Here is a 21,221-nt window from a genome sequence, read left to right as displayed (position 1 = left end):
CCCCATTTCCACGGATTCAGGACCAATGATGTTTCTGCCATCATCCGCGGGGATGGCGCTGCCGGATCCAGAGTTCCCCGACACCAGCGCTATGGACGGTTACGAGGAACACGAGTCAGAAGGGAGAACGGAGAGCTTGGGAGGGGAGGAGAGTCTGGAGGAGGGGATAGAAGGGAGTGGAACGGGCAACTCCATTCTCTCGGCGGCGACTCTTCGTGTACCATCCGACGCCGGTTTACATTGGTCGCTTGTGGGACCACCTTTGGGGGATGCGGTGGCGGCTCGGGCCACTGCGACCGTCATGGATTCTACGGCGACTCTGATCAGCAACTCCAGTAAGAAGTCGAAGGTAGGCAATCTCACTTATTCATCATCTAGACTCCTTCCTAAAGTAGGGAATTGGTGAAAATTTCGCTCTTCGGCAGTAGGTGTTCTCGGCCGTCGGTGTCGCAACCAAATCCGAAAGACGCGCTTCACCTGTTGCTATCCATCCGGAAGCCGATTAAATGTTTTTTTTTGGTCAAAAAATGGAAAACTTCCTTAGTTTTCTCTCTTTCTCTCTCCCTTTTCGCGGGGATTTTACGGACGGTTCAAGGAACATGGACAAAGGAATACTTCCCATTTCCCTGCATAATTTTTTTCGTCCTAGGCACTCGATGAAAATATCGCGATGCGCATCTTACGCAAATGCTTTTTAATCGGACCGTACTATTGACTGAAGGGTAACGAAAGGTAACCAGGAAGGAGAAACAGGAAGTTTTGCTAGGAGAATGATTTTTATGCCATCAGAAGGTCTTTTCGTTTCAATTTACTAGCTCCGGAGTGCACATATAAGGTCTTAATTTGATATTTTTTTCATTTTCAAGTTTTAAAATGGGGTATTTTAAAATTTTTTTGAAAAATTAGTATTTTTTAAATGAATTCTTGGAAGTAATCTTGAAAGGCGATAAATGCGCGCATAAATTACGCGCTTTATAGCGATGCAATAACACAATGGCGGTAATCTCTTATTTCTACCAATCGTCCGGCTAAACATTCGTCGTGATACACCGTGAGGAGCTTTCTCTGTCATCATTGAATCCGCTTGAAGTTTGCCAAAAATACCTCGTCCAAACGAACCAATTAGCCTTCCTGTGACCACGTAAGAATTCAGATAATTTCCTCCATGTAGGAATTAATCTCATCACAACATTTAGGATTTGTAAAGAAGGCAATGGGAACTGTGATGGTATTCTCGAATGAAGGTTTAACGTTGGCCAAAAGAAAAACTCTCCTTTGCGTTGCAGAATGAATAAAATGATTGATTTGGTTGGCTGAAGAAAACGGCAGTGAGGGTGTGTGTGTGTGTGAATGGATCCAGCATCGCACCCACCCGAATGACTCTCCTCTGGCGTTTCACACGAGATAGGTCAAGAGACGAATCCTCTTTTATCAGCGAATGTTCCTTCAACAGGTCAGGTGTAGTGCATTTTGTTTGACGTTTATATACCCGTTACCACCAAGGATCTCTACGTACAAGAACTGAGTAAGATAAACGATGCTAATAGCGTCATAATCTCTATCACGAACAGTCCAACAATCTGTACTACTTTTCAAAATTGAATTTTTCGTTAAGCTCGCACCTCGTATCCCGACTTGATTGTGCCGCTAAATGTACTCTCGAGCTCTAGGCGCTAATTCATTCGGAAATTCTTGAATTCAATTCATTCCGTGCTTTTCAATGAAATATCTTCCTTGGAATATGATTTTAATTGTCATTTATACCCCCGAAAAACGATAGACTATACTTTTATAATTACAGAATTAACTCTGCCTTGTTTAGTACTGACAAAGAGCTGTAATTTCTGTAGATGTGCAGTTACGTCACCATTACGTTGGCAAGAAACTATTTTTTAATAATAATCTCTCGGTATAAGAAAACCCTATACCTTGGCAAAGGCCAAGAGTTGCTTAAAGCTCGTAATGTATAGTGTGACTCGACAGTTTCGAATTAGAATTACATACTCGAGGGAATGCGGTACGAAATTTATTCAAGAGACGTGCAAACTTCGAATCGCTTGAGTTAAACGGCAGTAGAGGCTAGAAGGGGTCCGGCAAGTGAAATCTCACGGAGTTGCACAGATATGATGAGGGACGGCTAATTCTTAATTTGAATATGATGTTATACGGGTGGTAAATTTAACAATAAATACCCTTTTATCGGGCACAGAACGGTATTAATAATTAATTGATTAACCACAACTTCTTTGTATTTATATATGTATATGTGGGTCGCGGTAGTCCACGGGGTAGAACGTTGGACTACTGGCCAGAGGGTCACGGATTCGATTCTCGGGCAAGCCTTTGGGCACCTAACCCAATCTATGCCAACTATGTGATTTTTCGGGTACCAGATCTTCCTGGGAAACCATAACCGGCACAGGAAAAGGAACCCGCTCCCCTATATATATATATATATATATACATATATATATATATACACATATATATACACACATATATATATATATATATATATATATATACACATATATATAGGGGAGCGGGTTCCTTTTCCTGTGCCGGTTTATATATATATATATATATATATATATATATATATATATATATATATATATATATATATAGTAACTTTAATTATAGCAGTGAATGTCATCTTGTGTAACCTAGTCGATACGCATAAATCTTCCCAAGTCATGCATCACTCATTAGGTCACGAGTCATATCGATTGCTTTACCGTCATAACATTTCAAACTGCATTCGGTCTCATTAATTCCGCTTACATTCATTTTCCTTGTCTGCATATTTGTAGGACCCGACGTCAATCCATTCATGCGAATGGAGCAATCGAATAAATGCGTAAAATAAATATGGGTGTCTTGGTATCGAGCGTCAAACCATACTCGTAGCTAAAATTAAATTTCCAAGCTCACGAAGTTTGTTTATGCATGACTTTCTATTGACAGTAAATTTTCTGCATTACTTTTTACTAATCTGCATTTCACGCGACGAGATATATAGTGTTTTTATATGCTCAGGAATGTTTTTGAAGAAATTGAAATTTGAGCGACAGCTTTGATCAACGGCCACGTGGGCGTTTTCATTGCGTATTTCAAAATATAAGAGGTACCATAAATTGAATTAATTGAAATTGATGCATTGAATGAAACTACACTCATTTACGAAATGAATCACAGTGCCTGGAAATCAAACTTATCGCACCGGCGAATCCCACAGGAAACGCAAACCAAATGTTAACAACGGTAATTTGAAAATGTTTTCCTTTGTTTAGCTTAAATTTAATTTCAGGGAACATGAGCCACATCATCATTAAAAAATAGAGAATAGGCTGTAGACTTAGCTATGAGTCATTTAATTAGATACACATTTTTGAAATACCAACATTTCATTTTTTAAATTTTGGGGTGCAGTGAACAAAAAATACATTTTTTCCAATCTCAGTTTTTAAAACTGAAATTTTTACACGCAAATTAATAACTTCGCTCAAAATAGGGCAGCACTTTTCGCGTGGGCGAACGGCCGGCTTGTTCCTTTGACCAATTCGCCTAAACTGACCCGAACAGTGATCTCTCCCACATTGAGGGCCACCCACATAATGAGATAGGGGGGAAAGGAAAGTTTATGTGGATCCTCTACCGCTGAAAGGGTCAATGTGAGGCCCATTTGCGGTGATCTTGACAGTTTTAATAGCAACGCCAAGCAGCCACTAAGGAACGACTCTCGATAATGACATTGGGGTCTCGAGAATAGACATTGAGAGTATTCTGGCCACTACAAACCACAGGCCATTGTAGCGGGTGGAAGACAATGAGTACATAGAAAACACATGCAATCACCCATGCGTAGACACTATCATGCGAACTCACATCGACCCAATTTGTGATATCTCTTCTTCATACTTAACCATTGCATCTTGAGATATGTTGCCCGGAGAGATGGTGCCATATTTTTCGAGAGATGGCGCCATATTTTTCGAGAGATGGCGCCATATTTTTCGAGAGATGGCGCCATATTTTTCGAGAGCTATTTGTTTTAAATACATCCGATATACTCCACTTAATCTAAAACTGACTGGATCCTTTTTTATATCGTAAAACAGTAAGAGATGATTCGAAACATTTAATTCGACGACAAAGGAATACCTTCACATTTTACTGTGCTTTTAACGGTAGCGTTGCAGTTTTGGACGAATCATAAAGGTGGAATCGGACGGAGAGAGATCAAAGGTGTCCTACAACTTTGTAGGGGTTTCTGGACAGTAATGTGACGCCTCCTTGCTCTAAATACCAACCGTTGATTCCCCAAACAGTTAACAAATCGGTCCCAAAGGGTGACACCTCTAAAATTGTGTGGCCTAATCTACAATGATGTATGAACAATCCCATACGCCAAAACACAGTGGGTCAATATTTTTTTATTATATTGAGTACAGGCTAACGATTTGAAATAGGTCTTAGTCTTAAAAAATTATGCATTCCTTCCTCGTGCTAAAACATATATTTGCACAACTTTACCCTAAGCTGATTCTTTCTTCAGTATTTCATGTGTTCTTCCTCCTCGTGTAAACCTCTGAAATGCTTAGTGTTTTCCTCCCTCCCTGGCGTCTCCCTTACTTCATTGGCATTCTCCCTTCTTACAGCCTGAACTTCCTTCTACGAATTTCCCGAGGTGACTGCCTCACTTCTCCTAACGTATCTTACATACTAAATGGCGAGGCAAGGGTGGCGTAGGATGAAGAAGCATTTAGCGAAAAATAAGGGAAGGAAGCAGATATTTATACAGAATTGGAGTGGAAAGTCTGGTTGTTATTGGCTCATTCTCGTAATAATTTTCTTATCGTCGGGTTTACGTGGTGGTCTGGTTCAGAGAATTACGGATCGACGGGCATAGAAGGTTCCGAGAGAAATTTGCCCCTCTCTCCACTTCGATGGATTTTCAAATTAACCACTGAGTGTTTTTTAATAACGTTAAAAGTTGTTTCTCAATATAATTCATCAATGTCATTTTGAAGTTCCAGTGATTTGGTTTCAAATGAGCAATTTCCTCCTTATTAAATGACACACTGTAATTATTAACCGAGTTCAAATATAATATGACAAGAAAAATTATACCGTCTCGGTCATTGGTTAATCTTGGTTTTTCATATAATATTCGTGCACAAGCAATTTTACACTGAAAAACTTGTCATCACTCCTGACAATGCTACTCGGATCCGATCCTGAATTCAGGCGATGAGTTTAATGAAGAGGGAGTCGAATTATTTAATTTTAATGATCTATTGTCAGCGTATTTTAGTGAGAACACTTGAGCAATGTTTCCATCGCTGGCTTCCAGAAGGGGCATTCAATTTTTTGCGGATGCTGAAGTCGATCTGTTATCTCAACTCTTAACGTGCCTACTGCTGAGGAAAATATAGCTATAATTCTGGGAGAGACGACAAAACTACATGATCCTGTCACATAAGGGATTCGAAAAGTGAAATAAACATCAAAATAATCATAAAAACCGTTCAAGTAACGTGTCCTTTGATCGCACTGCAATGGTACATGTGACTCTATTGTGCCATGGTGTTTAATAAAATTAAATTCTTGGCAACTTTGCGAGAGATATAAAACTGAACGAGTAGAGGAGAAGTTTCTCCCGTAGGATAAATATAATTTAAAAATAAACATTTCCGAGAAGCACGATATTGTTGTCTGGCACCGTTGACGGTCTAAGTTTGTTTTAATAACGACGATCATGGCGTCAAAGAGCAGTGAACTAAAATTAGTCTTTGCTCGTTTCCTTCAGGCTTAAATGATTATTACGATTCTAAACACACATAAGAGAACCCCGCATTCAAAGTTTAAAATCCAAATTATGCACTAGCAAAGGGTTTAAAATTAAAAAAAACCCTACCAAGATGCCCTGAAAAATATGGTGATCAAAGAAAAATGGTGAATTTATAAATTGATTCGGCGCATTTCTTTCCCGAAATGACGGCTAAACACAGAATAATTGACCGAATTTGCTTAAAATTGTCGTGCGTTCCACCAAGAGATACTATTGACTGAAAATACCTTTGATACTCAACGAGTGACTCACTTTCTGACTTTGCACGGCCTTATTAACCTACCCTCGTATGTGGCGATGCTTAACTAGCTAAGTTCAGTCATCAGCTAATTTTTGTTCGGCAGGAAAAAGAAATGATAACATCAGACGGTTATAATCTCGAGGCTCATACACTGACTCATATATCGGCATGACTTAATCCTCCTCACCATAACCGAAGCGTCTGGAAACACCCACCGCGTAGATTATTTTGCTGCACAACAGGACCAAAAGAAAAGAGCTCTGCGGCACCTCTCGTAATGAGATATGCATCACAGGCAAAAAGGAGACGATAACTGCGAGCATAACGGAAGCCCAAGGCCTCGATCCCCGTGACAACCGTTTATAAGACTTGCGATACTCAACGATGGTAGAGGGTTTGCTTGCTTAGTTATATGACGCTACATTTCGAAAGGTGAAATCATTGATGGCGAAAGAAGATCTGATCCTTCCTCCTCCAACGACCATACCATTATAAAACGAAACTGGCAACTTCGCATGTGGGCTGCATATTTCCTCTCGAGTTCTCCTTGCCCTCAGTAACAATCCGACGCTGGGATGTTTTTCGACCTATAGGGAATGAGAAGTATCCTGTTTATACAATCGGGTCACGGTGGTCAAATGAATATCTTTTTAATGTTTGCGTGGGAACCGTCCGAGACGAATGTAAAAACAGCAAGGATAATGACTATAGATGGAAACCAGCTGTGGCGAGTTGAGATTAGGGGCCACCAATGGATTTAAACTTCAGCTATGTTTGATGGGTCGGAAATGATAATAATTATCTAGTTGAATTCAACTTCATCACTCTCCTTCTTGTGAAAGTTTATGCTGAATGGTTTTGTAAACTTCCCATGAGGGACTTTTATCTCACATGGCTTGGGAGTATTTTAATTCGGACGAAGCTCTTTAATATAATTGATTTCTATTCTTAAATTTTGAAGTAATTAACAACATTACTGGATATTATAATGTCATAATATGCTGAAAGTAGTATGCTGGCTCACCCACCAAGCTTATCAATGTAACATTTTAACCCCTCATATTTGATAACTGATAAGGTTATAGATACCACAAATTGAACTATCGAAACGGGACACACTGTTCATATTGATTGGTTAAGATGCCCCGCTTTGGGCGAAAATTGTTTTTTTTATTTTTGTGAATTAAACTAAGTACCAACTTTTGTATTGTCTGTTGATATTAAAACCAACAAATGCACGTATTATTGTACGAAAACATAGAGAAAACATACTTTTTATGAGATATACCTAGAATAACTATCGAAAATGTTGCTCAGTGATCCTAAAAGCTATTTCGAGAAAAATATAAAGATCATACCCGAAACTTCATGCCGTGGCTGGGAAAAGTATTTACTGGAAGGAATACTATGAAAGACATCACTACGTGTCACGAGAATTTCCTCATGTTTTCCCAACATATTTCCTTCTTCATTTCTTCGTAACTTCTGCCAGCCTTCGTGCTGTCTAAAAAGCCTGCTCTCCTTCCTCTTCTATCCCCGCTTACCCAGTGTTCTACCTTCTGTTACGGCCTTCAACACCCCACTTCCTTTCAATATTTTCTCAATCCACTTTCCCTCCCTTTTTGGATTTCCCCTGAAACTTCCTCTCGTGGCCCATCCTGTTTAAAACTTCAGGGTTTTTTATTCTTCTCAGGTCAAATTATTTTCTCCATTCTTCGCTACACCCATCCACACAATGATACGTTCCATATAAGGTTTTACTAATTTTTATTCGCGTGATTCTCCTCTTATTTCAAATGTTTTTTCGCTAAAGAAATACTTCTTTCAATGTTCCCATTGTACTATTTCCCTTTTCCTCGTCTACTTCAGTCCCACGTTTCAATGTTTAATTAAGCTTTCCTATTTTTCGTGCTTTCGTTTTCTTAGGCTAATTTTCATCCCATACCTCTCGCATTGTTCCTGTAAAGTGATAAATTAACCGCCATCCTTTGGCTGTGTGAATAACAACTGCTTAATCCTCAAACTACAATCTACAAACCTAACTGAATTAATCATCTCGCCCTTTGCTTTTATTCTCAAGTATACGGGAATAGTCCATGTTTGCTTCTTAGCAACTATCACGTCTTGTTTTTTTTCGCCCTAGAGTTCTTTCCACTTACCTTTTGTTTTAATCCAGTTGAAACGAAGATGCTATATTTATGTTCAAAGCCCTTCCGATGCCATCTCTAACATTAGGTTGAGCAGTTCATTAAAGTTATCGCGAATAGCATTTAATTCACAGTGTGTAATCAGAATCGCACTTGAGAACTCCAACGTTGGCAAGGGATTACTGTATACAATAAGTGCAAAACGCCTCATAACTGTGCAATACCGTTCTCTTCAACGAAATGTAAATACACAAAAATACATGCGATGTATGAAGTATTGCAAATCCCAAGAAATTCGTAAGGAATCCGGAAATCTTTAACGCATGAATTTTTGTCACCGATGCGATTTTAATTTCATCATGGGAGAAACGTCAACTTTACAAATAATACAACCCAGAAAGAATGTTAATTAACGAAAAATGAATGATCTTCACGAAAGCCCGAAAGATTTGCCGATATTTTTTAAAAACATTTTCATTGTTAAGAGTGAATTGTTGTCGTTCTTAGATATTCCGAGTGCCTTTGAGTGGAGATGTCTTGATCCCATTCGTTTTTTTTCGAAGTCATAGTGTTGCTGGCTTATTGGGTAAGTGCGTTCAGCCGTCCTCGTAGAGTAAATGCAGCGCAGCCTGTACGTTAGTGCACGCTCCAATACGGAACATTTTTTCCTTCCTCCTCCTCCTCATTTCATCCGTTGGCACCTTTAAGTGAGAAACGGGTGATGAAACATGACCGACCGTTCATTGTGCTTTTTACCGGTATCTACTGTCCATTCTTTCAGTCCAGGACCTTTTCATCGTGGTCATTGGCTTAAATAGACCATAAAATCACCTAAAATACTTGGGCCACTCGTCCTTTTGAACGAACAGTACATGACTATAAAATGAAATTTTTCAAGAATAGATCATTTTACTGAAATTACAATATGTGAACACAAATAAGTACGCACAAGCACAACGAATGTACATAATTCCAGGTATGGTACGCACAATGATCTTCTTCGTCGGATTTTAAAAACATAAGAATCGATTTCCTGCGATATCCTTATTTTCTCTGATAGTTTCTTCATTCACTTCATTTTTTCATCCTCATATTTTAATATGCTTTAAACCTTCTACGTCCAATTCATTTTGGCTCTTATCCTCTCCTTCAATTGACCTTCAAGTATACGGGAATAGTCCGTGTTTTCTTCTAAGCAACTCTCACGTCGTGTTTTTTTCGCCCTAGGGTTATTTCCACTTACCCTTTGTATTAATCCAATTGAAACGAAGATACTATATTTATGTTTAAACGAAACGCTCTGACTATTTAGTCAATCATGAGGATCTTGTCTTTTGGCAAATTTCCTTCTTGATCACATCCTAGTTCTAGGATCGAAGTCACAATTTTTTTCTAGACTTAACTTTGAAAATGTGAACTTTCATTGTTACCGATAAAAAATATTATTATATTTGATATTTAAACAGAGTTCCATGGTTCTCGATCTACTTCAACCTCAACATTTTAGGTCAAAAGCTACGCAAGAAAAGAAGTTTTGCTCGACTCCTTGAAAATGAATATCAATAGAACACCACTACCTCAGGAAAGATTTCGGGGAAACGGATTCGTTTTAGAGTTTCAATAGGAGTAGCAGGTGCTTTTCATGATGCCAGATTTGTTTGAGCCGCTGTTTATTGTTCAAGCTGGTTCAAGAACTAGGGCTTGAGAATTTTCCCATATTTTTGGGATTATGGATCCGCCTTCTAATTAATAGTGCTTCCTATTTTGATGGGAAGTCCTTTTCCGGCGAATGTTTCCTCGTTAATTACGAGGCTCTTTGGCATTTAAATGCATCCCGCCAAACATGAACCAGGAATAAAATTCTTCTCTCGCTTCCCGGGCGAATCGTCAGACCGCTTCGCTACTCATAATGCTCAAGGTGTATTTGAAGGAACTAATTTTTATGCTTTGTGTTCAGCGATCCATCAAGGACGGACTACAAAGAAGCCATTTGTCCTCGAGGTAAAATTCTTTCCACCTCATTAGTCGTGAGAAAACATTTCAGATACAGACGAATCTCGTATGTAATATCGATTTTCTAAATTGCTGATAATCTTGTTCACTTGAGTTGCTTAACTGGTTATGCATCGTGTGTGGTGGCTATTTAGACTTGTCGTGCTTTTTATCATGAAGAGGAGGCGTCTCAAAATACTTTACATTTTGTTAAAAAAATTAGAGAGATTAAGTGTAGAACAGATAAATTTAAGCTTTAATTTTCTTCCAAGAAAGATAAGGGATCAGAATAACACCGTTTGACCAAGGTAGGATCATATGCGGGTAAAATTATTTTGGTATGTTTTCACCCCCTGCCATACCCCCTGGCGGTGGCTTGCAGGGTATATAAATAAATAAATAAAATAAACATGTATACGCTAAGACATTAATGATGACAAATTAAAAGTGCACGAAAATACTAGATGGAATTTAAAATGTTAAGTTAGGCCGTGGAAATAGGAAATGGCAAGTGCCTGCATGACCTCGACTTTGGGCGGCATATGTTGATGACATGTTGGACTGGAAAAGCCAAACAAATCCATCCATCGGAATTACGGGTCAAGCACTTTTATCACTCGCATCTGCGTGTTCATGATCCCTTGGAGAATGTCGATTTCTGGGATAACAGCCTTCGTCGCTTTTCGATCCTCAGAAAAGCGAATTAAATGATATTTTACATCGCTTCTACATACATTCATCTATTAAAGCTTACATAAAATGTTATAAGAATTCTTGACCTCGTTGTACTATTTGAGGTATTTGCAGCCCAGTTGTCCTGCACCATGGTACCATTATATAAATTTAATGTGTCTACTCAAGAAGAGTCATAGAGGTTATTATTATAAACCTGGTAGTCATTAAATTCCACTTAACTGCGCCTTTTTTGTACTTTTCGGAATAATGACTGCGAAATTCTCATTCACAAAAAAACAACGCTCGTGTCTCAATATGGTGAGACCTATGTAAACAATATGCTTACTTTATACTAGAAATTACCCGGCCATTTCGAAGACCGGTTATAAATGACCATGGATTTCTTATGCTTGTTTTTTTCCACTTCTATTTTGTACATAACTCGTGTACGGTCTGTGTTCATCCATCTTCCCTGGAGTCGTCAAGCGTGCGAGGGAAACGCTATCCTTCAACTGAATTGCATCAATTGTACAGACTCTCAAAACGTGTAAATTAGAGTCGCTTCTTGAATGGGTAGGCATTCTCGAGAATAGTATTAGGATATTTTATTGGTGAGATGACACAGGAGGTGCGGAAATGCTAATTTACAATATAGCGCATCAAAGTCACGCTTCTTCCGTCCGCTGCTTTAATATACGCAACTAATTGACAGTAACTCTCCAAATAGTAAGCCAATAAAATAAGCCGTCGATCTAAGGAGTTTCGTGTATATAGAGAGATAGATAGTCGTCTACATTTCGGGTAGGGATTGAGACTATGGAGTCTCTTCTACCACCTAACCCGGGTTCTTAGACGAGACACCACAGGGGGATCGGGATGGTGCGGTGGCTATCGCACTGTATTCAACCCTAGAGGACCTTGAATCCTGGAGACAACAGATATTTTTCGGTGGTATCCTGATCCCTACTTGAGGTGCTCTGTGGAGAGAATTTTAAGCGCGTACGCCGTCCGTTGGGTGTGACGCTAAACTTAAGACCCCTTGGCGCATTTCGTTAAGATTGGGCTAATGCCGACGCCAGGTTTCTCTCCACCCTACCTCCTTTCCCATTCATCCCTAATGGCACAACTGACCTTAGCCGTCAGTCGTCTCCCCTAAAACTACTACTGCAACGAGACTCCACACTTACACATTTCCCCTAAGAGGAAGAAGATGCAAAACTGCTAGGAGGACATTTTTATAAATTTCCCGTATTTTTTCAAGCTGTGATCGAGGCGAAACCTTTCGGAATTTTATTCCCAAAATATAGATGAAAGTATTTAATGTAGATATTCATTTGATAACTTTCGAAATAAGACATTCGTGGCTGCCATTTTCGATTTAAGTAGCGTTCACCAAGTTCTATTGCAACGCGAAAAAACCCAGCATTTCCTTAAAATACCCAAGGTTTGATGTTTTTAGAATTTTATTTGTGCGTATATGTGTGTGTGTGTATATATATATATATATATATATATATATACATATACATATACATATATATTGCTTCAGAAATAATATAGTTCCTTAATCTGGAGCTTAATTTTCCTCGGTGCGGAAACTTGATCGTCGAGGAAAAAATAATAGGTGTTGATAAAACGTTTTTGAAATGTTGGTGTGGAGATGGGTGGATAATTGACAATGGGCGAGAAGAAAAGTAAACGGAGAAATGCAAGGCATGTTACGAGAGAAGAGAGTGCCATTGGGAGAAATTCAAAGGAGGCAAGAAAAGTGTATGTTTAGCTGATTGCTGAAGAATATGACAGAGGGGAGAAAGTTTGGCAATTGAGGTATCGTAGAAGGAAGAAAAAATAGGCATAGTGGACCGAATGAAGAGAGTCAGAAAGTATGAGGATTTGAAAAAGGGTTTATTATTATTTCAGTGTTGAGTGCCAGGTTGTCTTGTTAAAAGAGGATTAGAGTGGTAGTGGTGGTTCGTCTTTACCCATCCGAAACCGGAAATTGATCTCTTTCAATTATGATTAAACCTAATAGGATGATTCAAACTAGCATTGAGAGTATTCGATACACTAGAATGGCCTGAAGTTCATGAGCCTTAGGATGGAAACGAATTAGAGTCCATGAATCATGCGGGAAAAGCTCTCATAAAGACATGTTTTGTATTTATTTAGCATAAATACGCTGGAGTAAAATGAATCAATTATGTTTTTAATTGAATGAACGTAACGTACAAGCCATCGGGCGCCACCTACTGATTCCGAGATAGCATATAAATGAAACCTGCTGCAGCAACCCAACCTGCGAACCATTAACTGCTAACGATGCCGAACATAAAGCTACGTAAACCATGTAGTGAGAATGAACACTGAAAATTAGAATGTTAATTATCATGAATCATTCCAATTATACGCGATTGCATTCACTTTTTTGCTGATGTTGAAAATTGTTACTCGTAAGCAAACGATATGAGAAAAACAGTCGCAGATACAAGAGTTTTTCGAATCAACGTAAAATCGTCAGCGGTTTTCCGGTGATCCATAGGAAAGACTTAAAATAAACGAGATGGCAGCAGTAACTACGGCAAAAACGTTCGCATGATTTAAAGCAAGACAAAACCATTGCCAATAGCCCAAGAGTTTAAGTGATGCGTCATTGATGATTATAATCCTTACTAATTTACCTATTCACGATAGATTTAGGGGCGTCCGTAAAAGCTATTACTTTTCTACCTCGATAATCCTTTATTTAAGCAGATGATTACCAAAAGGAACTTCATCTTATTTTAAAAAACATAAATGGGTCAATTATATTTTGCCTTATGTACAGGATAATCGGAGCAAATTTGTCCCACTAATATGAAGTATGATTTTTTAGTGGATTCATCTTTTATCTTCTACGCTTTCATTGAGTCGACGATGATTTCTGACTGCTTTCGAATACGTTGTACCGCTTCGTCGCGAACAGTTGCAAGCTTTATGAACTGCCACATTAAGCACAAGTCCATTCAAAGAATTGCTTTCATCTTTGCTTCTGCCAAGTGTAACGCCAGCGCAGCTTGTACACAAAGTTGGATTACCAATCACAAATGGCTGTAGGAGGAAAGTCTACATTGCTCTACGATTTTAATTTTGCAAAAGTAGTTTCTAGAGGCTATTCATGCATCTTGCATATCGCATGCTCCTCAGCCGAGGGATTTCGAAAGAATGCCTGGGGAACGAGGTGAATACGATTGCACCACAGCACTGGGGCGCCACCTACGTAATAGGTTCAGGTATTTGCTGGTTGGTTTTTGAGGAAAATCAGCCAGTCAATACGCCGGTGCAATTGCTACAAATGGTGATGCGACAAGTAGGTTATCAGTCGATTGCCTTTCGGGATATGCAAATTAGTGCCACTGCTAATGCTTATTCCTTCCCGTCAAGGACATGTAAGACGTTGCAATTACATTTTCCGATAAGCTTCGACTGCATTTTGTCAATCAATCTTAACACCATTAGCGATGTTTTGCATAAAATAGAAGTTTTTAGTAAAATACATGAGTTAACATTGTAATATGTTGGTTTATAGTAACTTTATTTATATGAACTTAAATTTTATTAGGCAAGAAGTGCCTCTACAGGCTTTTGTTACTGCCCAATATGCCAATCCCTTTGCTACATGTTGATATATTTGGTTTTTAAATAATTGTTTTCGATCGCATCAATATATCTCTCAACAGTATTTTACTGTTAGCTTCATTTGGTAGAACTTATTTCATCAAGGGGATGTGGTATTCCAGCGGGTAGAGCGCTAGACTAATAGGTACCAGATCTTCTTTGGAAACCATAACCGGCACAGGGAAAGGAACTGGCGTGTGAATACCCCTACCCCTACCCTGGTGTGTGAATTTCACACGCCGTACAGGGCTTAGTACTGGGTGAACTCTACCATCACCTACCATACCGACCTTCGCGTTGATTACTCTGTTTATGGCTTACTATGTTTATTTCGAATATATATAGACTATATAAGAGTCGAAGACATATATATATATACACGAGGGTCATCCGGAAAGTAGTACCCGTTCGTGAAATAAAGACACAAAAGTAAATATTAACAAACATAAAAAATTTTATTTGAAAGAGGATACTTTAAACTACTTCTCAACATAATCTCCAAGCAAATTAAGGCATTTGTCATAACGTGTGACAAGTTTCTGTATTCCTGCTGCATAGTCCTTCGCCGCCAGCTCATTGAGATACGCGAGGGACCCATCTTGCACAAATTTTTGCATAATGCAGATGGTGTTTAACAATTTCATGAACAATTGTTCGAGAAACATTGGGAAAATGCTCACAGATGTCATCAATTGTGACGCGCCGATCGTTCCTCACGAATTCGTCAACTGAGCTCACCAGTTGGTCTGTAATGACAGACGGTCTCTCCGAACGCTCATCGTCGTGTGTGTTCCCCCTCCCCATGTTGAAGTTGCGACACCACCGCCGAACAGACGACTCGTCCATTACATTGTCTCCATACACCTCCTTTAATTGGCGATGAATATCACATGGGCGAACGTTTCTTGCATTGAGGAATTTAATCACTGCCCTCACTTCACAACTGGCGGCGTTCTCAATTTTTTTAAACATTGTAAACAATCACAGAAACAACACAGGCAATGCTAGCGTCACGCAACTTGGCTCAGAGAAGGCAGACAAGCCACTGAAGCTATCTGACCTCGTCCAGCGGCTACTCGCGTCGTCAGCACTTCATGCGGCACGAACGGGTACTACTTTCCGGATGACCCTCGTATATATATATACAAATATATATATATTTTTTCGAAATAAACACAGTAAGCCATAAACGCGAAGATCGGTTTGGTCGGTGATTGCAGAGTTCACCCAGTCTATAAATCTCCTATATATATATATATATATATATATATATATATATATATATATATATATATATATATATATATAACGAGATTTATAGACTTTTAGTCTTACTCGGAGAAGGCCGAAAGCTTTAACAATCTACAATGTGAGTGTCCTCGATGTGTTATGTGTTACCTGTTTTATTTTGTGTTCTATTATGCCGTTATATTGCTTTAGTGAGTGCTTCTATATCATCGATATATATATATATATATATATATATATATATATATATATATATATATCTCTGAATGTATAAAGAAAAAGAGAGGATGGTCCAGAAATCACACAAGTTTGTACAAAATCAGGGCTCAAGATAAATCTCTCGAGGAAATGTCGGCTAACTTGGAAAGTCAGCTCCCCATTTGAGGATTTCAAGAGCAATCGGGACAAAGAAGACGTTGTTCCCACGACCCATGACACCGTTTCGCTATACAAAACGTTTGGTGGAGAAGGTAGGATTGCTAAAAACCAAAGATTTTACGCCTGGTATAACGTTAGGAAAAACCTTTCCGTTTAGTTTATTCGGATTACCAACATACTAATAGGAATCTCCTTTCACTTACTTAAGGACATGCTTTTTTATAGAAGTTGAAACCATCAAAATTTTTTTTTTAATTGAAACAGGTAAAGTTCCAAGATGAAAAATAATTTGATTCGTACGCTTTTCTTTTCAAAATGTATCGCAAAACCCTGCTAGCCCATTACCCAGCCTCCTAGGAGCAGCCGTTCAAAAAGGTACTGCAATTCAAAATTGAAAACTCCTGATAAATGAAAAAGACGAGCGGAATACACTTTCTCAATCAAGGATAAACAGACTTACAAGTAAAACGTGTAGCACGGTGAACATTGGGTATATGGCAGGTATCTTGAAAATTAAGAGTGAGCACGGAAGGTTTCTCGGATACAATGACCTGAAATTACAATTTTCTGAGCACCCGATGGTTGTTTAAAATCATAGTTATGTCATCTATAATGCGGTAAAAGGAGTGAAGAAGGGATTGAAGACGAATTCACTTGAACACTTGAAAAATATCCGCACACAAAAGAGACAAATAATTTCATCCTCAGCAATGAAAATGCCTTAAAGTCATACGAGGGTGATTTGAAAAGTTTCCGGCCTCGGAAAATTTCAGAAAATTTCAGAAAAAATGTCTTGTATCTTTGTTAGGTCGGAAGCGCCATCAGCGTAGATGATTTTCCCTTAGCCTCTATTCCTCCCTCTTTTACCCCGTCTCTTTAAGCCACACTCCAGTGCCACCCCTTTTCCTCCCACACATCTACCTCCCTACATCTCTTACAACTATGAAGTCTCATTCCGCCAACGAATTTGTGTGCGACTATACGGTAGTGCCGCTACCAAATATATAGTAGCTGTGCACTACAACAAAGTTCATCCTCATAATAGAAAGCAAGGACCGAAAAAGGACGTAAATCTACTCTTTGAATAAATACTTATGTTTCATAAATTTTTTTATGAACTATAGGTCAAATTTACAGTAAAATGCCAATATATAATGCTTATTACCATATAATATAACGAATGCTACAATTTCATAACGTTTTTATACTTAGCGGAGGAGAAAGTATTCTAAAAAAATCGGTAATCGGAATTTAACGGGAAATGTTTGTTCTGAGGTTCCCTGAGCACGTTTTCACGATTTTTTCCTATCATGAATGCCTGTGTTTATGTGTAAGTTTGAACGCATACTATTTTGGTTGTGTGAGTATTGGTTGTGTTGGCATTGTGCGACTCACAAGCAAATGGGACAATATGACTCAGAAACAGTCGGCATTTTGTGACTCAGGAACTGAGTGAAGTGAAAATATTTATATTTAACATGTTTATTATGAAAGGACTAACCGTCGGGCATTATTGGCCCATCGGAAGGGAAAATTTTACTCTGGGTCGTTTTACTGTTATCAATTTTGAGGGTTAAAATTTCAGTGTGAGAGACAAAAGTTCTTTTATGAGATACGTACGAAATTCATTCGATTTTTTATGAAATAAAATTGAGCGATACTTGTGGGAAGAAAGTTTTTGAGGAAATAAAATTAGTTATGACTTAGCTTCAGACACGTTTTTCTAATTCCCATAATTCCAAAGACATTTCAATTCATTTTTAAACACTTCCGGAAAACCGTTATCAAATTAGAGATAATAGGACTGCAATAAATGAATATTTAAATATTTATAACTTCCTATATCATATAAACTGCTACGTTGTAACTACATTTATGCTAAAATAATTAACCTATGAACAAATGTTTCTTGTACATGATTAAAAGTAAAATGAGAAACTGATAATTAAAATTTAAATATGTATACAAAATTAAGATTCATTTAGCAAAGATTGGATAAACTAAGCTAGAGTTTCCTTTTATTTCACGGGCATTATGATAATAAGGAGCAATTTTCTAAAGAGAATTTCAACGGCAAATTATAATAGTGAAAACTATCATTAGCTGCTAATAAATACAATTTTAAAAAGCTGCAAGCGTAGACGCAGTAATGTGCTGAGCAAGTAATATTTTTTCTGATGCAGTTGATTTGTAGCGATAAATGGAGATTTAAAATGTAAAATTCCCCGTGCATTATCTCAATAGATGACATATTTTCTTCTTATTTAACATCAAACTAATTGGGCGATACATCACCCGTGAAGGATGTTCAGCTTCTGTTAGGATGGGTCCAGGTTCAATTATTGATCCTCTGAGCGCTCAAAGCTGTATCGATTTTCTGTATAACTTTCTGTTGATCAAAAGTTTCTAAAGGCTGTTTTCCACAAAGTATTAGTTGCATATTTACAGGTGACAACTAGTGGCGCAATAAACGATGCATTAACATGGTGTGAGTACGAGGGATGGCGGCTTTCAATGCAATTTTTCGTGAATTTCCTGTGAGAAATGAGTGCCTAATTAAAGATTTTTTTGCCAGGCAAAGGGGTATTATGCTCAGTATACTTTACAATATATATATATATATATATATATATATATATATATATATATATATATATATATATATATATATATATATATATATATACACGAGTGTATACTTTCCGGTTCATTGTGTTTTGCGAGGAAAATACTGGTAATATAAACCTGCTGAGCTGCATAAACATTAGGAACCTTTTCTTTAAGTCTTTCAACTCTCCACTTCTAATCCTTATAGTGATCGCCCAAGCCTGTGCGAGTCTGCAGATTCAGTCAGATAATCCGTTACCGTTAATATTGCGATGGGTCACCCTGTGGCGCCCTACAATTCAGCCAGCCTAAGAAACCGCCGTTCCCGAAGATTGTAATTTTTTAAAGGGAGCAGGCCAGATTTTTAGATATTTTAGTACCTTGCAGGCCACCGTAATGGTGTGTGGCATGGGGCGAATACACACCAGACTAATTTTGACCCGAATATGACCCTGCCGCGGTCGGTTATGTTTTTATGAGCCCTTATCGTTCGTCGAAAAAATGACATCTTAAATCTATCTGTTTTACTCTTAATTTCTCTAATTTTATTGACTTGATCCATCCCACAGTAGCACGATGGGGGTAATAATAAGACGGCTCAAGTCTGAGGAGTATTTCAGATTCTCCCCGGCTGCCCGTCGCTAACTTGATTTCAATCCAGCGGCTCTATTCAACATCCGAAAGCAAGCATTGTAGGCACTCCTACCTGAGTATATTAATGAATGTCGCGCTTTTTGTCATTTCTTCCCATGTGGAAGGGATTCCACATCTAAATGTCATCCTACAGCAGTTATGGATTCTAAAGTCGCATGTAGGGCACGGAAATGCGTCATGATAGCTATGCTCTTTCGAAAGCAGTTTTGTTATCACTTTCCAAACCCTCGTTTATATCATTAACTCTAAACATTTCATGATTTGGGTTCCTGTTCACAATAAGGAGAGCTAACAGCTCGCGCCGTCGCTCACCTCGTTGAAAATGAAGCCTCTCTGTTTATTTTTGTTGATGCTATCGGATTACAAACGGCAGACCATAGAAATCCAACGTTGAATTGTTAGTAAATATCAGTTTAGTTAAAACGTGCAATTTGCATTCACCGTTTTGAATGGGCTTATTATTGTAAATAATAAACACCCAATGATAATTAATAGGAACCTCTTTTAGCTGCAATGAAAAATAATATGAACTACGAATTTTCCATATGAAAATGCGTTTACCTCAGAAAAGAAAAATCTTCCAGAGATTCGAATTTTCGGGAGGTTTTTTGCCGTTATAAATTTAGGAAAACAACATCGGCTTATATTCGGGCAGATGCAGTATTTTATTTTCAAGGTTGCTTTTGCATATTGATATTACATATCATTAGCATTAGGGCATTTAGATATCATTATTACGCAAACCATGTGTATGGACGAGGCAACGGTCATAATTGCCATTGTAGAAGAAATGTCCATAATTATCGCGACTGTAGATAAAACAAACAGAAGTAGAAAGAGGAGAACCATTTGGAGTAGGAAGTGGCCTCGAGGAAAGGAAAGTGGTAAGGAAAGTGTTATCTCTTTTGGCAAAGATTATGGTGCCGTAGGTTGTGGGAGAAATATGCGTCTAGGAATTTCATGAAAATGACGGATTTTACCTTACCATCTCAAGAAAAATTAAGCTACCAATGTAAACCTGGTTTGGGTCAAACTCATTTTAGCTCTTAATTAATACCTACAAAAAAGTTATCCTTTCTCAGGAAATAACACCAACTACATTCAAAAAAAATATTTATAACACAAGACGACAGTCACCTTAGGAGCTCAATTATATAAATGTTGTACTGATATAACCTAGCGCTCCTGGGCCGTCGGAATAATACAGGGATTGGAGATATATGTAAATCGTGTGGTATTACAGGAGCGACTATTTTTCATGATGCCGTTCATGTATTTACGCATTTTTCCGCTGCACCCGACGTAGTTTTCAATGTGCACTTTTACATGCGTCTAAATGCTCAATTAAATGCCACGCGTATATCGGTCTGAAGGAAACACAGGCGACACTGAAAGAAACACTGGGAGCCCTACCACGCTCCGTAAAGCTTCATAGGACCTGTGCTTTATCCTCGCTCTATTAAGACATTCATCGCGACTGCAGTGGCGATAAAAAATCTTCGTCGGGATGCTTTGCATTCAATGGGAATGAGTGCCCCATCCTGGCTGCCTAGAGACCATTGAGGCCGCTAGAATTTTCTAACGAGCCGTAAGTTAAAAGACCCGATGTCATGATGATGATTTGATTTCAGTTGAAATTATTTGCCGGTCATTTTATGTCCCCCCCCTAACCCCGATAGAAGCCATCTCACGCGCAGTCAAGCAAATATGGAAGTTTTAATCTTCCTACCCGACGTTGAAATACCTACGGCGTGAAAATTTCTCTTTCGCG

At 38.4% G+C, this 21,221-nt stretch overlaps 1 protein-coding gene across 2 annotated transcripts in view; it reads left to right on the top strand.

Moving 5' to 3' along the window:
* Positions 1-212: 212 nt before the first annotated feature.
* Positions 213-21,221, top strand: part of LOC139691956 (sodium- and chloride-dependent neutral and basic amino acid transporter B(0+)-like) — an 89,570-nt gene continuing 68,561 nt past the window's right edge. For both annotated transcript variants that reach the window (XM_071589925.1, XM_071589923.1), the window contains exon 1: positions 213-349. In XM_071589925.1, coding sequence (XP_071446026.1) covers positions 302-349 — 48 coding nt within the window. In that variant the 5' untranslated portion in view covers positions 213-301. The remainder of the gene's footprint in view (positions 350-21,221) is intronic.

Source organism: Hetaerina americana, unplaced genomic scaffold, assembly GCF_022747635.1.
Source record: "Hetaerina americana unplaced genomic scaffold, ioHetAmer1.1.p SCAF_4, whole genome shotgun sequence".
NCBI lineage: Eukaryota > Metazoa > Arthropoda > Insecta > Odonata > Calopterygidae > Hetaerina > Hetaerina americana.
Note: the sequence above shows the minus strand (reverse complement) of the source record. Positions and strands in the feature narration are given on the sequence as shown.